The sequence below is a fragment of the Lolium rigidum genome, chromosome 7 (genome assembly GCF_022539505.1).
Source record: "Lolium rigidum isolate FL_2022 chromosome 7, APGP_CSIRO_Lrig_0.1, whole genome shotgun sequence".
In the NCBI taxonomy this organism is placed as follows: Eukaryota; Viridiplantae; Streptophyta; class Magnoliopsida; order Poales; family Poaceae; genus Lolium; species Lolium rigidum.
Window position 1 is genome coordinate 102,936,438 of NC_061514.1, and position 19,506 is coordinate 102,955,943.

A 19,506-nucleotide genomic window follows, 5' to 3' on the forward strand; every position below is an offset into this window, starting at 1 on the left:
CCATCCCCCAAAGATAAGTGTTGAAGACAGGACGCGAATTTTTGGCTCCTGGGTGCTGGCGCACCCGATTTTAGCAATAAAATCGAAAAAATACTAAACTTAACTTAAAAAATTCGGCATAAATCATGTGTGTGGGGTACATATGTAGGTACGTGCGTGTCAAATTTCAACCTAAAATATGAAAATATGTAGCCTACACAAAAATAACAAATTGTACTGTCCATAGTATATTGATTATGCGTATACTATTCACAGTATAACAAAACTTCATTTTCACTTTTTTGTATGAGTCACGTACGGGCGTATTTTTTTCTGAAAATTTTCCCAGATAAGTATTGAGATGAGATGTACGCGAGGTAATTATTTCAAGTTTTCTTGAAACATCTAAATGACGTTTTTCGAATGTTTTGAAATCAGGTGCGCTGGCACCCAGGTTCTCCACCATATTTTCGGTTGAAGACATCACTATTAAAGGACTCAAGGTGCATACGCTAAGCTTGATGCAACAAGAACATCTCGCGCTTTTGAAGACTATCAGCTGATCTACGATGAAGAACTTTGAACCTATACTCATCAAATCAAATACCTATTCCAAGATATTTCTCAACATTCAAGCTTCGGTGCCACAAGAAAGAACTCTGAAGATTTGCTCATCAAGACCCATGTCAAGATCCTCCTCAGCATTTAAGCTTCAGATCACAAGATGATCAACGTTGAAGCATACAATCAAACAAAGACTCGAGACATGTATGCCAACTTGAAGCAAAATGCATATATCTGCGGCGTGGAAGTCGTCGGGGCCTTGCCAGTCACAGCAGCAGAATACGACGTCCTCGCAACACCTACAGCGGAAGTCTATATAGCCTAACAAAAGAGAGGACTTGATCATCAGTTACAGCATGAACAAACGAATCAAAATCTCATTATCAGCTCGCTAATACACCCGAGATCCCTACGTATGTGTTGCTGTTACATGTCCATGGATGACCGATCAGCCGCCGTTGACGCTGGAGCATAGCCGCCGGATCTCGCCGTCGGAGCCGGTCTTGACGCCGAGGCTGGTGAGCCTGGCGAACGAGCTCGCCCAGCTGCTGAAGAAGCTCTCCTGGCTCTGCGCGAACGCCGCCACCGTGGCCCGCGTCGTCGCATTCTGCACCAGAACCGCGTCCGTGCGCAGCAGCCCGCGCCCGTCCAGCAGGTTGCTGAAGTACCGGTTGTCGAACGTCGCCGCCGACCCCTCGTCGCAGTCCACCGTCGCGCTCGCCGACGCCACGCACGTCCGCACCAGCTCGTTCGCGTAGTCGGTGTTCATCGTCCCGTCCACCGGCACCATGCTCCCGTTCGCGTCCGACCTGAACCGCTCCCGGAACGTGCCGCAGTGCGCCGACCCGATCGTGTGCCCGCCTGCATCATATATGCTCACAATGAGATGAGATCGACGAGGCGACGGTACCAAAAATCCAGCTTAGTGACGTTTACTCGACAGAGTTTGTAGTACCTGAGAGGGTGACAAGGTCCTCCAGGGTGAGCCCCTTGGAGGCGAAGCTGGCCGCCATGGCGTCGACGGAGAAGCCCGTGTCGATGATGTTTCTTCGGACGTTGGATGCCAGGGAGACGAGGCTATCACGTCGCCCAAGGGAGACGGGCACCGACGGTCCTCCGGTCTGGTTCGAAAAAACACACAACTGAATATCAGTTCATGAATTAGTAGTTAGCAGTCAGCTTCAGTCTATCAGCTAAGTTGCTCCCCAGGGCAGAGTAAAAAAGTTCATCAACCAAACTAAGTAATGTTTTAGTCAAGACTCAACAACCTAAATTTATCAACAAAAGGAGTTAAACATAGCATATGGTCAATTACTGCCATCTCAGCGGTTCTTACTGCAACTCTACTGTCCTGGAATTAGCAAATGCAGAGACAACTTTCAGATCACATCTGTTGTGAAGTTTCAGAATCTCAGTTGTGTCCACTTGTACTTGGCCATGATCACCTTTAGGACCAGCAACCATGTGACATACTAATAATCATGCACAGAAAATGGTTAAGGGTCCCAAGACTAAATTGGGATTATGTTCAATTACAGGTAACCTCTCCAGGGTCTCCCTCCCCATTATATTTGGATGTACTAATCATAAGACAGGCTTGCTAATCCTATGTTTCAGCTAGTCATTGTCACATACAGGACCGTGACCACACGATTCATCCAAGATCTAATCCTTGCAGCATTTAGTGCTGAGTTTATGATGCCGTATGTACTCCTGCCCAGGGTAGTAGTACCATCTTTTATCTAACCAGATTCAGTTATCGTGCATTCGTGCCAAATCTAAATAGGGCATTTCTATTCTGTGAGAGTTGTAGCAAGACATACGTTGCAGCAATCTAAATAAGAGTACCATCTTTTATCTATCTAGATTCAGTTATCGTGCCAAATTTAGATAGGGCAATTCTATTTTATGAGAATTGTAGCAAGACAGGCTTTGCAGCAATCTAAATAAGAGAACCATCTTTTATCTAACCAGATTCAGTTATCTTGCCAAATTTAAATAGGGCATTTCTATTTTGTGAGGATTGTAGCAAGACATACGTTGCAGCAATCTAAATGAAGAGCAATGGGTCTGAATAACTGCACTTGCTACTTACAAATGTGACGGCATCTCTTGCAGCAAGGACTAGGATGTCGCTGCAAGAAACGGTTGCAGGGCACACGGCTTCGAGCAGCCTCTTGGCTTCGTTGATCACATTGAACCCGCCGAGCGAGAGGTTCGCGGGATCGGTCCTCTCCGTGCCGTTGCCTTGGACCATCACTGACGCGTCGCATCCCTGGGATATAGAGAAAATCACAATGCTTACACAATTAAACCCATTGTGCATGCGGGTAAGCTTTCAAAAACCTGGTGAGGTGCAACTGTAAAGTGCTGTCAGTTAAGGCATGTATGATGTCAGAAGACAGGTGTATTTTGTGACCCTTAGCATGTATGATGGCTGAACTTTTGATGTGATTTTTCTTATTGCGGCGAACTTTTGGGTGCGATTGATGTAGCTCAAAATAGCAAAACTGCTCTAGATCGTTCCTTTGAATGAATGTTTTGGACAGATACATAGACATTACTAAAGAACGCAATAGGTCCAGGAGAACAATCACTTTGGCAAATATGGAAAGGGAAAAGCAAATTCTCTCAAAGGGGCGCAAATCATTGTCATGTCAAATGTCGGAATTGCTGAATAATAGTAAGAACTGTGGATGCAATGCTCCAATGTCACTAGGGCAGGGAAATTTTCTCCAAGGAAAACTTGATTGAAGTCTAGATCTAGCAGACGAACATGAGACATGTGAAACATTGAAACTAACTCAGAATAAGAACACCTGTTCCACCATTTGTTGGCGTGCTCAAGAACTCTAAAATCCATGGTATTTTTTTTTTGACATGTAAAATCCATGGTTGCAAGCAAGTAAAACACATTTCCCAAATGCAAGATGAGCAAGCATTCTGTGTGTCCATACCTCTACGAAGCAGTCGTGGAAGACCATCCTGAGGAGCTTGCCGGGGACGGTGGGGTCCAAGGTGGATGCCGACCTGACGACGTCGCTCACCGCCAGCTCCACGCTCGGGCAGGAGCTCGCGTAGAAGCTCGGCGAGAGAGCCAGCGAAGGCGTCGGCGCCGGTGCCGGCGGCGGGGTCGGAGGAACAGATGGTTTTTGTGTCGGTGGTGGTGCCGTCGCCGTAGGAGGAGACGGTTTCGGAGCCGGCGCGGGAGCCGGCTTTTGAGATGGCGCCGGCGCTGCAGGCGACGGCTTTGGCGCCGCCGGCGGAGACACTGGCTTCGGAACTGGTGTCGCTGAAGGTGGTGGAGACGAGGGCTTCGGCGCCTGCGCTGGCGGGGACACTGGCTTCGGAACTGGTGTCGGCGCAGGTGGGGGAGACGAGGGCTTCGGCGCCTGCGCCGGCGGCTTTGGAACCGGTGTCGCCGCGGGTGGTGGGGACGAGGGCTTTGGCGCCTGTGCAGGCGCAGGCGGAGACGGAGGCTTTGGAACAGGCGACGCCGTAGGCGGTGTCGATGGCTTTGGCGCCGGCGACGCCGAAGGACTAGGCGCTGGCTTCGTCGCCGGTGGCACCGCAGTGCGCGATGGCGTAGCTGGCGGCTTGGGCGCCAGCGCCGGAGACGGCGACTGCGAGTATGCGACCCCCAGGAGCGCCGACAAGAGCACCACCGCGCAGGCGACGGCCCATTGCCGCCTCCGACTCCGATCCATGACCGAAGAGACCGCCGCAAGTACCAGCACCATGCAGCCGCAGCAAGAGAAGCTCGTGAGGCAGCGCTGGCTCACGAGTCACGAGAGCACACACAACACGAGTGTATCGCGGCGCGCAAAGCAACACTCCAACTCCAATGGCTACTGCGGCGGCTGCCGGTAAGCGGCGGCAAAGCGGGACGGCGAGCTACGGAAGGAAACAATGCTTGCTGGTCCGGAGAATCTAATGCGACATACCCGTTCCAAAGCGCGTCTACTGTTTCTTGGGCGGTGCAGCTAGCGGCCGTGTGCTAGCGGACGCGCGCGTAGCTGCAGAGCGGCAACGCCTCTATCTATCCGTCCGTCTGCTGCTATAAATCTTGCTACACGTACGTGGTACGTACACCGCCAGCTTGCGTTGCGACACGCAGGGCTGCGCCTGCGCGGCGTGGTACTATACTATACGGGCATGTTCCGGTGCCCGCTTAATCCCGTCTCGCCGTACAAACACTGCTCGATTTGTTTAAGCCGGATGGTGTTTTTGGTCGTCCTCCTTCTCGGCCCCCGCCATGAATGAATGCTGTCACGTAGACGCTGTGCCGTATGCCACTGCATGTTGCCGTTCTTTCCCTCTTCTTTAGGGCGTGTCTGGGTAAACCCTTAAAGTAATATAATTTTACAGTTTCAGTAGAAAAAAGGACGCAAACTGCACCACTAGGAAAAACCTTATCGCCACCGCACCAAAATACCTTCTGGTCGGCGCACCAACGCACGCCGGTGGGAACATGCAGATGGTAACGGCTTATTGTCGGCGCACCAACATGATGCACCGGCGGTATTATTTTCAAAATTCAAAAAAAGAGACGATCTAGATCCAGGTCGTGGGCCGACCCCCCCCCCCCTCGATCATGTTGTCGACGCCGCACTGGTGTAGGAGGTGCGGGAGGAGGAGGATTCAGTCGGTGCGGTGCAGCTGCAGGTGGAGGGCGGAGGAGGAGAGGAGGATTATGTTGGTTCGGTGCTGGAGGAGGAGGATTTTGTCGGTGCGGTGCAGGTGGAGGTGGAGGACGGAGGAGGAGGCCGGAGAGGCGGTGTAGGTGGAGGAGGAGGCCGGAGGGGTGGTGCAGGTGGAGGAGGAGGTCGGAGGGGTGGTGCAGGTGGAGGAGGAGGCCAGAGGGGCGGTGCAAGTGGAGGAGGAGGAAGTCGTCGGTGCAGGAGGATGAGGCCATCAGGGAGGAGTAGAAGGTCATCGATGCAGCAGTTGGAGGAGGTCGTCGGTACAAGAGAGGAGGAGGAGGGAGAGAGGAAGGAAGAAAGTGAGAAAGAAAAAGAAGAGAGTGTGAGGCTGTTTTCAATATATAGCCTATGTTACTGCCGGCGCATCAACATGGTGATGTGCCGGTGGTAATTTAAAAAATCATCAAAATCTTAAAACTCAGGAACCTCCTATTTACATTTTGATTTTTAGTAATCTAAAAAAGTTGGTAAACTGCCATAGGCCGTAGAAATCGGATGTAACTGTGGTAGGTACATTTTCATATAAAAACCTTTTCATCGGAAGTCCTATGCAACTAGAAAAGCCGTTTTACCGAAACATGACATTATTTGTATAATATATAGAAATTCATGTTTCTTAATTTTTCTAGGAACTAGAACACTAAACGCATCGTCATCTCGCAAGATTTTATTTTTTGAAATTTCTATCATTTCCTTTTATTTTTACAAAACAAAAAAGCGATCCACCAGGGGACCAAAAATCTAAGCCCCCTTACCACCGGGCACCACTATAGTGGGGCGTCGGTGGTAATCTTTACCACCGACGCACCACTATAGGGGGCGGATTTTGCCCTGGTCAACCCTTATCCCCGGCGGGCCAATTTTTTGCTATGCCGTTGGTATTTGGGCACCATCGGTGCCCATAAAATTGGTGCACCGACGGTAATATAGCACCAACGGACCACCATTTTGGCGCGTCGGCGGTAGCTCCTGGCCTGTAGTTGTGTTTCCTACTAATGCGGATTTTAAAAATCGTTTGGTTCTTAGTTTTTTAATAGGCATCGAAAGTTCACACCCGAGATCCTTGTATCCAACGTTTTCGAGGCAAAATTGTGCTATGTATATCGATCAACACTAGCACTTGGGAAATTTCAGCTTGCGTCGAAACCTTCCGCCGATAGACTCACCGGAGTTCTTGATTGTGTCGTCGATTGTGACCACCTCGAGTTCAGCCAACACCGCTGCGAGGACTGCTTTGTCGCCCTGATCATCCTCGCCGAAAGAATTGGACCAAGGACACCACACACACACACACACACACACACACACACACACACACACACACACACACACACACACACACACACACACACACACACACACACACACACACACACACACACACATCGACTTCTACCTCATCTTCTCCAATGGCCGCCGTGAGTTCTACGTCGAATCCGGCGGTTCTACTTCTCCTACGACCACCCGTTGAGCACGCCCATGACCTTCTGGTGAGCACACACTCCTTCCCCCCCACTCCCTCGTATCTTTCCTTCACCGCCTCCGCCGAGGTCGCTTGCGCGTTTGACTTGGATGCATGCTTGGAGGAGCTGAAGGTCGTCTCCATCGAGGCTAATCGGCCCCAATGAGGCATTCACGAAGCTTGTTGAATGTACGTGAGATCTCCATATACGTGGATTCGGGGGAAAATTGACGGGTTAGGACTAAAAAAAATTTATCTATGATAGATGTAAGTTTATCCTATTTCTCACCTATTTCGAGAGACAAATACCTACTTCCAATGAGATCAGATACTTGGATCCGAGAGTCGGACAGGCAACTTGTACAACCCATTTGTCCATTGAACCGAATTCTTAAAATAATTTTAGGTGCATCTACACATATTTTGAAGGCAGGCATTTTAAGGAGATGGTGTTTTGGCTCATATGTGCATATGAATCTATTATAAAAACATACATAAATACAAAAAAAATTAAAAAAATATAACTAAAATAAAATTTCGCTTGTACGTCCTACCATTCTATGTTTGCACATAAGTTTTGGGAGTAAAAACTATTTCATGGGACCTATGTAAAAAAATGTGTCCCACGATAGTCACGTTGGAGCATAAAACTTCCTTTTTTTACACAGGACACAATATTCATTTTTATCAAAAAAAAAACTTGTGCAAACATAGTATAAATGTTTAAATGTATATACAAAGTTTTACTTCACAATTTCTGAATGTTTTGAAATGTGATTTCACACAATAAATTCATGTGAACCATGAGGCGAATTGAGTTCTCTGTCATTTTACCGCTTCTACTTCCTACCCTTGTGGTCAGAGCAGCATGTGGAGAGCGCGTGAGGTGGGCTCGCTGGACGGATCGGCGTGCCGTAGTAACTGGGGATGAAGGTTGCGCTGCCATTGATGGCCGCATTTACTTGCGTGTCGCTGTTGGTTGGCCGAGAGAGGAGAGGAGGTCGGCGGTGCACTGCAGCTTCTGGGCCCGCGGACAGAGACTTTTAGCGCCCGTTCCGTTCCGTCTCCGATTCCGGGCTTTCAAACTGCGCAGGAACGTGCGTTGGGCGAGGACCCGTAGCTGGATGCCTGGATGGATGGATGAGCGTGTCAGTCAGTCGCCGTTCGTTTTTACTTGCCGCGCCGGCCAACCGCCACCGCCGGGACAGGTTTTCTTGGCTCTCAGGTTAGCAGGGATTTTGACGGGCCTGAAAAACTGGGCACGTTCACGTGTGTCTCTGTGACAAAACTGGTGCGGCTTGGACTGGCTCGCCGCGGCCGCCGAGACAACACACGACTCGATGGCAAAACTCGTCAGAGCGATGCGCTGTTGTGCACTGCACCATTGCGCGCGCGCGCGATGGGGGCCAGCTGCAAGCATGCAGCCATCCCGCTCCGGGAAAGGACGCGTGGCCGGCAGAGTCCGACCGACACGACAAGCTAGCACATCTCTATCGTGATTTTGCAAGTTTCGTGGCAAATGACATCTTTTGAGTTGTACTCCCTTCGGCCATACATATCACAAATAAATAAATGTGCGGGTTTTTTAATACATATTATTAAGTGAAGAGATAATTGTATTGGAAAGATGTAAACCAATATCTTTCTTCTCTTTAATTATTTCACCTTCAAAGCATATATAAAATTAAGATAACATGTGGTGAATATTATTGGGTTTGAATTATGTGTGATGAGAGAGAAGTAATTTTTACTACTTTAAAATATATTGGAAAGGTAGAAGTACAATATTTTAAAGATAAAGTTTGAAGCAAAACATCCACTTGTTTGCGGACGGAGAAAGTAAGTTAGGTTGTAACTAGAAAAAAAGTAACTTCAACTCACTAAATTTGCATCAAGGAGAAAGTGTGCTCCCGCTCCCCCACCCCACACAGAAGGGAACCCTAAGAATGGTTGTCGGCTACCGCCTCGTGACCGCTCGGGGGCTATAACGAGCGGGCACCTCCCCGCAATGCGGCCTCAGAGAGAGAGAGACGATGATCATGTCTTAGTGGAATCCTCCAGAACCGCCTAGTCAAGGGACCTCTGGCAGGTCCTCGATGGGTGACATGGCGAAGATGCTCGGGCACACATCTCCGGGAGTGCCATCATCATGAAGATGTTGAGCCAGCAACGCTGCTTTCGCCACGTAACTGCGGCGGGTCACCTGGACCCCCAAGTTTCAGCCCAATGTCCCAGACAAGTACGACGGGAAGACCAACACAAGGGACTTCTTACATATATACTACACCGCTATTCAGACGGTGGAAGGGGACGAGAACGAGAGGGTCATGACAAACTAGTTCTATCTTGCACTGAAAAACGAGGCTAGTGCGTGGATAACCAAGCTGCCCGCTGGCTCCATCAAGTCATGGGAGGATTTGTGTGACCAGTTTCGTGGGCACCTTCCAGGGAGGATTTAACCGCTCAGGAAACTATCATCAACCTCCACAACTATTACAGAAGCCCAGAGAGAGCCTAGTAAAATTCACGCAACGGTTCTGCCAAGTACTACACACCATACCCAAGATAACTCCAAAAGGTATTGCGGTGGCCTACCACGTGGGCATCTGTAACCCTCGCATGAGGAAGAAGATGAACACAAGGGATCCCAACACCACTCTAGAACTATTCACTCTAGTAGACAAATGTGCCCGGGCTGAGGAGGGGCGCCTCCTACAACGACTCCAAGAAGAAGACCCGCAAGCGTATGCCCGCAAATACAAATCCCTTTAGAGAATGTTCACGTATTCCGAAATAAATTTTTATATATACAAAATAAAAAATTACGAGGTTATAAAAATCATTCGTCGGTTCAAAGTCGGTTCAAAGATACTTTGATGGATTAAAACACCGGTTTGAAAGAAAATATTCATGGTTTTCATATGGTACATTCACCTATTTGAAAAATGTGCATGGTGCATATGCTCATGTTGTGCTTGAAACGAAAATAAAAACAAAAATAGAAATAAACTATTTTTAATAATACTTGTAATGTTGACGAACAACAAAAGCATAAAATAGATACAATAATATAAAAAATCAACTAAGATTAGGAAATTAAACTCAAAATAAAATTGTGAAAAGAAAAAAAACATCCCATAACAGAAAACCTGGCACAAACTATAGCAGAAAATGGGGTAAGCCGGCCGGCTGCATCGTCGCTAAGAAAAAGAGCAACGAAGGAACCTTTTCTTTAGGAGATTTGCTAGGAACTTCATGCTCAGTTAAGTTTTATACCATTTAATTTGCATCGTGATTCGTGCTAGTTATGAGTTGTAACATGATTGACGTGAGATTTGATAGCATCAAAGTAGCTAACCGGAAAGTAAATGGGCCGAAGGAAAGGAAAAAATCGAAGTAGCGAACGGGAAAGTAAGTGGGCCGAGCCCACCTCGATCTCCTTCAGGCGGCCTACAGCACCTAAACTTACGCAAATCCTAAACTCAGCTCCGTCCGCCGCCAGTCGAGCCAGGGTAGCGCTGCTCCGCCGACGAGGCACCGTCCAGCCCCCCGCCGCACCACGCAGCCGAACAGCCGTGGCAGCCGCACTACTTCCAGAGAGAATCGAATAGGCGAGGTGATGGCCGCGGGGAGCAGAGGCGTCGACGGCGGCAGCAATGGAGACGGCGGCGAGCCGGACGGAGGTTGGCGGGCGGAGGATGCCATCGCCGGGAACCGCATGGCCCTTCAAGCTCTCCGGGAGCTCGTGGTGTATCCGTTCCTCTACGCCCGCGAGTCCCGCCTGCTCGGGCTCAAGGTACTACCACCTGTCTGCCCCCTTCTACTCCCCCACACCAATTTTCAGCACCCAGCGCGCCTTCGTCTGACCAATTTCTGCTCCCGTGTGACGCGCGAGCCTGTATTCTGCAGTGGCCCAGAGGATTGCTGCTCTACGGCCCCCCTGGCACGGGAAAGGTAATGCACTCTCAACGGCCACGCCTTGATCCTCCTTCAAACATTAACCTGCACGTTTCTTAAGATCGGTTCTTGTTGTTCTTTGTCAGACAAGCCTTGTCCAAGCCATCGTTCGGGAGTGCAACGCCCACCTGACAATGATCGAGTACTGACTCGATGACTTCCATAACTGAATTTTCGATCCGCCAAATAGGATCATCATTTGCTTCGTGGTGCGCATTTGGGCATGATCGTCACTTGCTTTATTGTGCCTGTCTTGGCAGGCCGTATTCTGTGCATAAACCTCATGCTGGAGAAGGTGAGAGGTTCCTGCGTGAAGCTTTCGCCGAAGCCTACTCTCAGGCATCGCAGGGCAGGCCAGCCATCATTTTCATCGATGAATTGGATGCTATATGTCCGCGACGTGACAGCAAGTATGTTTCTTATACCATTACATCTTTTGCACCTGTCAAAACCTGAATTTTTAATGTGCTTTCACAGGAGAGAGCAGGGGTCCCGCATTGTTGGTCAGCTGCTAACTTTGATGGATGGGAACAAGAAGTCGTCGAAGAAGCTTCCTCACGTAGTTGTTGTCGCGTCAACTAACAGGTAGGAGATTGTAGTTTCTGCTTTTAATGGCCATGTTTACAACCCTCTTTAGTAGGACAAGACCATCGTATATATATATCGTCTCATAGAAATTGTTCTACTATTGAAACAGTATCTCGTCCGGTAATGTGCAGGGTGGATGCTATCGATCCAGCATTGAGAAGGCCAGGACGTTTTGATTCAGAGATAGAGGTCTCTGTTCCTACTGTAGAAGAAAGGGTGCAGATTCTTGAGGTAATTTAAGATTTCTCTTTGGATCAGTATCCAATTTGTTATGCATGTCTTTGATGACTTCTATGTTGCATAATGCTTCTTACTATCCGATTGTATGGTTAAATCTGCAAAGTATTATGCGTTCGGATGCATGACTTGGAATCTTTGTAATTTTGTATAGAACTGATAGGTAGTATTGTCACTGGCCACTACTTGATATTATATGCACTGTGTCTAAAAATGTCTGTAACATAACACTGACAACCTGCATTCTCTGAATCCATTAACTGATGTCATGAATTTTTACCTACAGTGTAGTCTTACAACCTTCATTTTGTAGCTTCATACCAAGGATCTACATCTTCATGAAACTGTCGATCTTCAGACTATTGCTGGATACTGCAATGGTTATGTTGGAGCTGATTTACAAGCTCTATGTCGAGAAGCTGCAAGATTTGCTTATCGTAGATTATCAAACTCATCTGAGGATGAGGAGATGATCACACTACTCATGGAAGATTGGGAGTCTGCTAGATATGAGGCCAAAGCAAGCATGATAAGAGGGGTAACTAAAGAAGCTCCAACTGTTTCATGGGATGATATAGGAGGTTTGAAAGATCTAAAGGTGAGACATGTTTCATGTTTTTGTCTGTTTTACAATAAAGCTGCTGTAATGGTGATTGTTTCTATGCTTCAGAAAAAGCTTCAGCAAGCTGTTGAGTGGCCCATCAAGCATGCTGCTGCATTTGCTAGACTAGGGATATCACCAGTTCGTGGTGTGCTTTTGCATGGTCCTCCAGGGTGCTCAAAGACCACCCTTGCCAAGGCTGCAGCACATGCTGCCCAAGCTTCTTTCTTTTCTTTGAGGTTTGTCATAGAACGATTACTGTGTCCGTTCTTTGAATCAAATCACAGCTCTCTATCCTACTATGCGAAAGACTCCGTACATTTATTATCAAGCTGAGCCCAGTTAATCCCAGATATAGTGAGAACTGAGATAGTGGTCACAGGAAGGAATAAACATGAACTTTTTCTAGGCACAAACCAATTCATATGGTATTTTGATCAAGCTGGCATAATAGAAGTATTTGTTGATTTAATTGTTATAGTATCATGCAGTTTGGATAAACTTAAACTAGTTAGCCTATCCACCTGCTGTTCAAGATTTGCTCTTCATCGAAAGCCAACTTTGTTTTGAAATATATTGTCAACCAGTGGTGCAGAACTATACTCGAAGTATGTTGGAGAAGGTGAAGCTTTGTTGCGAAGAACATTCCAGAGGGCACGTCTGTCTGCTCCAAGCATTATATTTTTTGATGAGGCTGATGCAATTGCCCCTAAAAGGTATGCATGGTCATCCTTTTGTCCTAGATATCGAACATAGACACTTCAATTTAACTGTGAACATATATACTTCAAATGTACATTAAGTAATGTGTGCTTTTAGTAAAAGAGGACTTGTAGAAATAATGAGAATAGATAATAATCTCTATATTCTTTTGTTGCTCCTATCTGACCAAGTAATTTGTATATGTTATGGTGCACATCATGTAGAACTTGTTCATGCATTAGGGACTAGAGGAGTTAACTATTTGAAACTGTTCCTGAATTTTATTCTTGTTAGGACCTGAACCAAGTTTTATTTGAACTTTAGTTGTGTACTTGTGAATCTTTTCAGTACTGAGTACTCACTGTCAAGAAGCTAAATTCGCAGCGGTATAACTTAGGTTGATACTTGTATGCAGAACTGGTCCTGATGGGGGCAGTGGCAATGCCACAGTAGGAGAAAGACTCCTATCAACTTTGTTGACTGAAATGGATGGTTTAGAACTGGCTACGGTATGTCTTAGCTATAGTTTTTAACATAATTCTACTGAGCATCTACATCCCTGTTCATTAAGAGGTTATCTGGCTTTCTATTGTAGGGCATTATTGTTTTGGCTGCTACTAATCGTCCCAAGGCAATCGATGCAGCGCTTCTCCGCCCAGGGCGTTTTGATATGGTATTTTCGCGTCTCTGGGTCTCTCTGACATGTTCATTAGCAGTAACTGATCATAAATTTCTCTTGGCCTGCAGGTGTTGTATGTTCCGCCACCAGACGCGCAAGGTCGGCATGAGATACTACGCATCAAAACACGCAAGATGGGGTTAGGGGAGGATGTGGACCTTGGGAAGATAGCGGAGCGCACCGAGCTGTTCACCGGTGCTGATCTCGAAGGTTTGTGCAGGGAAGCAGGAATGTTGGCACTGAGGGAAGATATCACTGCAAGTTCGATAGACAAGGCTCATTTTGAGGCTGCAGTAAGGTCGCTAAAGCCATCACTGACAAAAGCAGAAGTTGACGAGTACGCAGCTGCTGCCATACATGGTCCATCAACGAGGAAACATTAGAATAGGTTACATCTTCTAGTTTCTGTTTAAGCTTGTATTGTGCAAGCATTCTAGATTAGTCTGTCCGTTGATAATGATATTGCTGGTCAGTTGAATGATATGTTCGTGCATTTCTTTTTATGGAAAGGTCAAGGTTGAGTGCTTATGCTGTTCCATTTATTCTGGTTGTGTTTGCCTACAGCCATTTTACTCCGTACTTGCTATCGGCTGAACATTATGATCTCGGTTACTGATGTCAACACACTGATAATAGCGCGTAACAACATTTGACTGCCAAGATCATGTGGAAAACGAGAAATCATGAGAATACACTGCTGTCAAAGAGGATACATATGCAAAAGTGTCGTTATAACCTCTTCTGTTCACTAGGTACAGCAGAAATTGTGCTGTTTATATTCAACATGACAAATTTTACAACTGTTTGTCAGTTAGCTATCCATAAATGGGAGCATCATGTACTATACATCTCCCTCCCTGTAGACCAAGAATGCCCTCGTCTTGCAGTAACTCGACGCCAGTGCCTTGCCAGCAGAGGTTGGTGGAGTGAAAGCGCATTGTGAGATCCCCAGCGCACTGCCTTCGCGAAAGCTCTTCCTGCAGGAAACGAATCGAAGTAGCAACGTCAGAGGAAAGCTCGACAAACCAGTGATATTTGCTGGGTGATGCAATCTGGTAAAAAGTCGTGCAATTGACACAGAATGCAATGATGTCTCATTGTTAAGGAGAACTGTTCATGTTTGGCAGTGATGAGTTCTCAAGGCATGAAACGGCTACAAGCATCAGAGTAAGCAAAATGTGGAAAAGGGGACTGGAGTACACACCTTGCGGCATCCATTAGCTGCGACCCTAGTCCCTTTCTTCTGCGTGACGGCACCACCCAGATGGCCCGGAATCCGCAGACAGCAGGGACAGCTTCTTGTTGGCAGATTATGGCACCAGGGCCCTGGCTCTCTTCTCTGTTCTTGTCGGGGTGATTATGCCGTCTTAAGACTTCCCTCTTGAAACTTATTTTCCCAAACTCTAATGTATGGTTTGCTTGTGCTGCTTCAATTTTATTGTCTGGTAACTCGTGTTTGTCTTCCGATGAGGAGCTGGGAATAACTTTGTGTGCTGCTTTTATCGGTTCGGCAACAAGACATCCCACTATCCTCCCACTGGATACAAACAGATAAACCTATGCAGCAAAGATCCTTTTATTTGCAGCAATACAAAACATATCGCATTCATGTTGTTGTACCATGTTATGGGAATTCAGACTGTAAGTTACCTTGCAGAGCTTATGAAGGAGCCTGCCTTCACCAAACCCCAGCTCCTTCTCCACCACTTTGATCACCTCCTGAACCTGGCATATGCACATGACATTACATAGTTTGCGTCCTAAGTCTGTGCAGTTTGGATCTACACTTCAAAATTTAGCAGCAAGCAGAAACATATGCAAATTACAGCTATCAGTAAATTGCTATTTACAGTTCTGCATTTCTTCAGAACCTTGGTTTGGTGAAGGGCCACCTACACATGTACAGCTGTTTCTCTAATGCCAAGATGTGGACTGTTTGTGAAGTGGCTAAGGCTTCTAATAGCAATTAGTTATAGACACATACTGATTACAACTACCAGTAAACTTACAGTTTAGGAATAAATAGTTATAGGCAAAGCAAAGTAAGTCTGGAAAAAAAATACCCAAGTCCCATATTTGCATCTACATTTCTAATGTCAGTATGTGGATTGTTTGTGAAGTGGCTCAGGCTTCTAGTAGTAATTAGTCATAGACACATACATATTACAGCTATCAGTGAACTAACAGTCCACATTTCTTCAGAAAGCCATGCATCCGGACATGACAAAGTGAGTTCAGCAAACAGGAAATACCTTGCTGTTCCGCGTACAAGAATTCTCCCCAGTCGCGAGAATAATCCGGTCGCCGCCCTCGGACCTCGCAACCACAGTTTCATCGCGCCAGCCCTGCAACCCCGTCGGTCAGAATGAACTCTTCTCTCAGAGAAATACACGAAACTGGCAGTGTAATTCACAGAGACAACCGGGAGCAGGGTGGACCTTGAAGGGGACGCCCTGGAAGTAGCTCTTGTGGTAAGCCCTGTGGACCTTCTCGTCCTCGTCGTTCCCGCGGGCGTACATCATGCCGCAGACCGCGCACGCGTGGAGGAGGAAGTCCGGCTGCCCAAGCTCCAGGTGGAACTGCCCGTAGCTCCGCTTCTTGTTCAGCACCTTGGCGTCCGCCGCGCCGCCGCCTTCCCTGCGCGCCTCGTCGCCACTGCGCAAGACCGTAGGCGCAGATCAGCCGAGGTGAAGCTGCGGAACGGTGTTTCGATTGGGGAAGAGAGAAGAAGAACCTGTTGGGATCCGGGTCTGGGGCCTGCCGCTTGAAGAAGGCGTTGATCTTGGGCTGCATCTCCTCGTCGAGCCTTGTCTCCGATTCGCGTTCTCCCGCTCTTCTCGTTTGCTGGAGGGAAGGGGGAGGAGAGACGACGGCGCGCGGGCGGCAGGAGCAGGAAGGCGAGGGACGGGGCGCGACCGAGCAAGATGAGGGGACGAGGCCGCTGGCGGAGGGGATCTTGATTCGGGCGGGTAGGAATTGAGAAGGCCGTCGCGCGGGATTATGAAACGCAGATGTGGGATTCGGGCGCCAAAACAAGCGCCGCAAATGTTTTTGTTGTGCCTGCACCGAAATGTTTTATTTAGGCTGGCCATAGTGATAGTATCATATATATTGGTCCCATAAAAATACTGATGTGGCAGCTAATTAAGGAGGAGAGAAGAGATTAGAGTAACATAGGTGGATACTGTATCATATGCATGTCACGAGAAAAGTTAATGTCAAATAAATTTTGTGCACATATGATCAGACCCATGCTCATATTAGAGTGCCTACAGTTTACTCTTGGTTATGGAAATCTGCTTGTATGATGAAATTGAAAGTTTTTGCTTGGTTGCTCTTATCTGATAGATTAAATACTAAAGATCTGTTGAAGAGGCGACATTGGAATGTGACAGAGGATTACACTTGTCACCTATGTCATTCACAGGTATATGAGGATAGAGTACATCTGTTTTTTGACTGCAAGTTTAGTGCAAGAGTTTGGACTTATCTTCAGATTACTTGGAGTAAGGATGAGGTGGACATGCAAAGGATTTTGACTCTTGCTAAGAAAGACTTTGGTTTGCCATTTTTCATGGAGGTTCTTATTACTGCTTGCTGGAACATTTGGTTAATTCGGAATGCTAAGGTTTTCAGACAGGAGAGGGAGACGTTTGCTAGGTGGAAAAGTCAGTTTGTGCATGATATGTCTCTGTTGCAGTATAGGATTAAGGCTAAGCACAAGGACAAGCTCTTATCTTGGATTAGGTCCCTGCCTTAGGTCCCTCTTCCTTGGTGTACATAGCTTTTCTTTTCTTCTGTTTTTATTCTTTTGAACTAAGTTATGTTTTTGCTCTTTTAATATAAATGAAAATTTGCTGTGGGGCTTTTTGCCTCACAGTTCTGGGTCAAAAAAATAAAATTGTGCACACATTTGCATTGAGATTCTAAAAAGTAATAAATATAGATAACTATGATACTACTACTTCATGATACTAACCACTATAGAGATAGTACCATACACAAGTAGCATATGCATGATACTACAACATGATACTTACCACTATAGCCAGCCTTAGGCATGTGGAGGAATTGGCCGTGCAATATCAATCTACAGTTGCATATATGTATTGTGTTGACTTTAGGTGATACTATGACTAAGGGATCCACCATGGTACGAACTAATTAGAGAGAAACGAGAGATCGAGAGAAAATGGATGTCTTTATTAGTATAATCTGTTGGGTATTTATAGTGTCCTACGGGTGCTTTACATGGTCGGTTACATGATTTGCGTTGTTTCAAAAGGGTGTAACAATGGTTCTATGTACATAGCGTTTGGACAACGCTAGAGATTACCAACTAGATAGTTATCCTAATGGAAATCCTAACTGCTTTATTAGCCTAGTTATGACGCTAATTCCTAACACTCCCCCCGGACAAGCGATGTCTTCGAAATCTTCTAGGTCCGAAATTCTCTATAGGGTCTCTTGAAAATTTGATCTTGATGGACCTTGATCTTGAAAACTTGATCTTGTATATGTCCTTCAAAATCCCGTTAAAAAAAGATAAGTATAATATAGGGATCCGATGTACTATTGGTATAATAATTGTATCATTAAAACCTATATGACAAATTCATTGGAGAACTCATAAGGAAAGAGTACAATATATTATTATCGGATGATAAATACTAAGTTCAGTCCTAGGAGATTTCTCCCTCTGAACTTTGCAAATTTTTCCAAGTCGTCTCATACCATGCCATGAATGCATTTTTGAAATGCACCTGTTGGTAAAGACTTAGTGAACAAATCTGCAAGATTGTCACAAGATTTTGTTTGCAAAATATTAATTTCTCCATTTTTCGGTGATTCATGAGGAAAGAACAATTATGGAGCAATATGTTTTGGGATATTACATTTAATCATCCCATATGCATTTGAGCAACGCATTATCTTCATAGATAATAGTTGGTGATTCTAATGAACCTATGCCGCATGAGGTCTGGATGTGATTAATCACTCTGCGAATCTATCCACACTCACATGGAGCCTCATATAATGCAATTATTTTAGAGTGGTTAGTGGAAGTTGCTACTAAAGTCTGTTTTGTTGACTTCCATGAGATAGCAGTTCCACCGTATAAAAATAAAAATCGAGTTTGTGATCTAGCATCATGGGGATCAGAAAGATAGTCGGCATCAGTATAGCCACTCAAAGTTATATCTTGATTTTTCTGATAGAATAAACCAATAAATCCACCCGGTGGCAATGCCTCCCCTCTGGTTGCCGTTGGATGATGTGCTGGGGATTTGGTCTGGCTTGCCAGTTGCCCATCATGGTGCGGCTAAAGATCGATAGATCGTGTCTAAAACTATATTAGTCCCTAATTATGCGATGATATGACAGGAAAAGAAGAGAGGAATGCAGCGACCATCCTGCTCCGCTGACCATTTTGTCAGGCCAGCACATGCATCTTGTACACAGAAGGCATGCATAGCGCGTTGCTGGTCTTTTCAATGCACTGCTCTAGTTGATTTGCAAACCGAAATTTCCGTCGCCCCTGCATGCAAGAAGTAAATGCTGGAGCATGCATGGTTTGCATGCATCGTTCTCTCCCCTCTCCAAACTGATCTCACGGCAGCTCGAGCTGGAAAAATTCTTAATTTGCAGCCATGCCAGTAATGGATAACCATGATTATAAAAGTTTGAGCCGCTTTTCACATTTAAATAGCAGGCCCGAGCTCGCTGAACTCGTCCATGTGGCAGCAACCAAATGTTGTTGATATCTATCGATGCATGCATGTTGAAATGAATCATAACTAGTACTACTACTATTCTACTAGAACTAGAACACATTAAATTGTTAAGGTGCTAAACCAGAGGGGTAGGTTGCCATTCACTTCGACACGTGATTTGTTGGTGCGTCGCCTGCAAAATTTGCAGCACCTGGATAAACGATGCATAGTGGGGACCACTAGCTGTATCAGTTAATTTGCAATGGTGTCAGGTGATTAATCTTTGCCTGGCTAACTAGGTGTGAATCTATATGCTACAT

At 46.3% G+C, this 19,506-nt stretch overlaps 3 protein-coding genes across 3 annotated transcripts; 1 reads left to right on the top strand and 2 right to left on the bottom strand.

The window, feature by feature from the left end:
* Nucleotides 1–991: 991 nt before the first annotated feature.
* Nucleotides 992–4,250, bottom strand: LOC124671775 (peroxidase 18-like). Its single transcript, XM_047208105.1, has 4 exons — nucleotides 3,501–4,250; nucleotides 2,639–2,818; nucleotides 1,499–1,664; nucleotides 992–1,404 (listed from the first exon to the last, which is right to left on the bottom strand). Exons 1-4 carry the CDS (start codon nucleotides 4,248–4,250, stop codon nucleotides 992–994), a joined length of 1,509 nt encoding a protein of 502 aa, XP_047064061.1.
* LOC124671776 (cell division control protein 48 homolog B-like) lies at nucleotides 4,249–13,969 on the top strand. The gene is made up of 13 exons (XM_047208107.1): nucleotides 4,249–4,409; nucleotides 10,195–10,504; nucleotides 10,618–10,662; nucleotides 10,752–10,807; nucleotides 10,926–11,075; nucleotides 11,143–11,250; nucleotides 11,385–11,484; nucleotides 11,804–12,088; nucleotides 12,161–12,330; nucleotides 12,679–12,807; nucleotides 13,209–13,302; nucleotides 13,389–13,466; nucleotides 13,541–13,969. Exons 1-13 carry the CDS (start codon nucleotides 4,249–4,251, stop codon nucleotides 13,853–13,855), a joined length of 2,001 nt encoding a protein of 666 aa, XP_047064063.1. The 3' UTR covers nucleotides 13,856–13,969.
* Nucleotides 13,970–14,192: 223 nt separating this feature from the next.
* LOC124677247 (protein CHROMOSOME TRANSMISSION FIDELITY 7-like) lies at nucleotides 14,193–16,277 on the bottom strand. Its single transcript, XM_047213247.1, has 6 exons — nucleotides 16,207–16,277; nucleotides 15,911–16,127; nucleotides 15,725–15,817; nucleotides 15,123–15,197; nucleotides 14,677–15,029; nucleotides 14,193–14,449 (listed from the first exon to the last, which is right to left on the bottom strand). The coding sequence occupies exons 1-6, from the start codon at nucleotides 16,263–16,265 to the stop codon at nucleotides 14,314–14,316; spliced, it is 933 nt and encodes a 310-aa protein (XP_047069203.1). The 5' UTR covers nucleotides 16,266–16,277; the 3' UTR covers nucleotides 14,193–14,313.
* Nucleotides 16,278–19,506: the final 3,229 nt, after the last annotated feature.

Bases quoted from the DNA above. Each gene is read 5' to 3' on its own strand.
- LOC124671776 (XM_047208107.1), top strand. From the start codon at position 4,249: ATGACCGAAGAGACCGCCGCAAGTACCAGCACCATGCAGCCGCAGCAA. The intron at 10,505-10,617 runs GTACTACCACCT...TGTATTCTGCAG, and splicing joins CCCGCCTGCTCGGGCTCAAG to TGGCCCAGAGGATTGCTGCT. The intron at 10,808-10,925 runs GTACTGACTCGA...CTGTCTTGGCAG, and splicing joins GCCCACCTGACAATGATCGA to GCCGTATTCTGTGCATAAAC.
- LOC124671775 (XM_047208105.1), bottom strand. From the start codon at position 4,250: ATGGATCGGAGTCGGAGGCGGCAATGGGCCGTCGCCTGCGCGGTGGTG. The intron at 1,665-2,638 runs GTAAGTAGCAAG...TTTTCGAACCAG, and splicing joins CAAGAGATGCCGTCACATTT to ACCGGAGGACCGTCGGTGCC. The intron at 1,405-1,498 runs GTACTACAAACT...TATATGATGCAG, and splicing joins GGACCTTGTCACCCTCTCAG to GCGGGCACACGATCGGGTCG.
- LOC124677247 (XM_047213247.1), bottom strand. From the start codon at position 16,265: ATGCAGCCCAAGATCAACGCCTTCTTCAAGCGGCAGGCCCCAGACCCG. The intron at 16,128-16,206 runs GTTCTTCTTCTC...GGTCTTGCGCAG, and splicing joins CCAGACCCGGATCCCAACAG to TGGCGACGAGGCGCGCAGGG. The intron at 14,450-14,676 runs GTGTGTACTCCA...CGTTTCCTGCAG, and splicing joins CAGCTAATGGATGCCGCAAG to GAAGAGCTTTCGCGAAGGCA.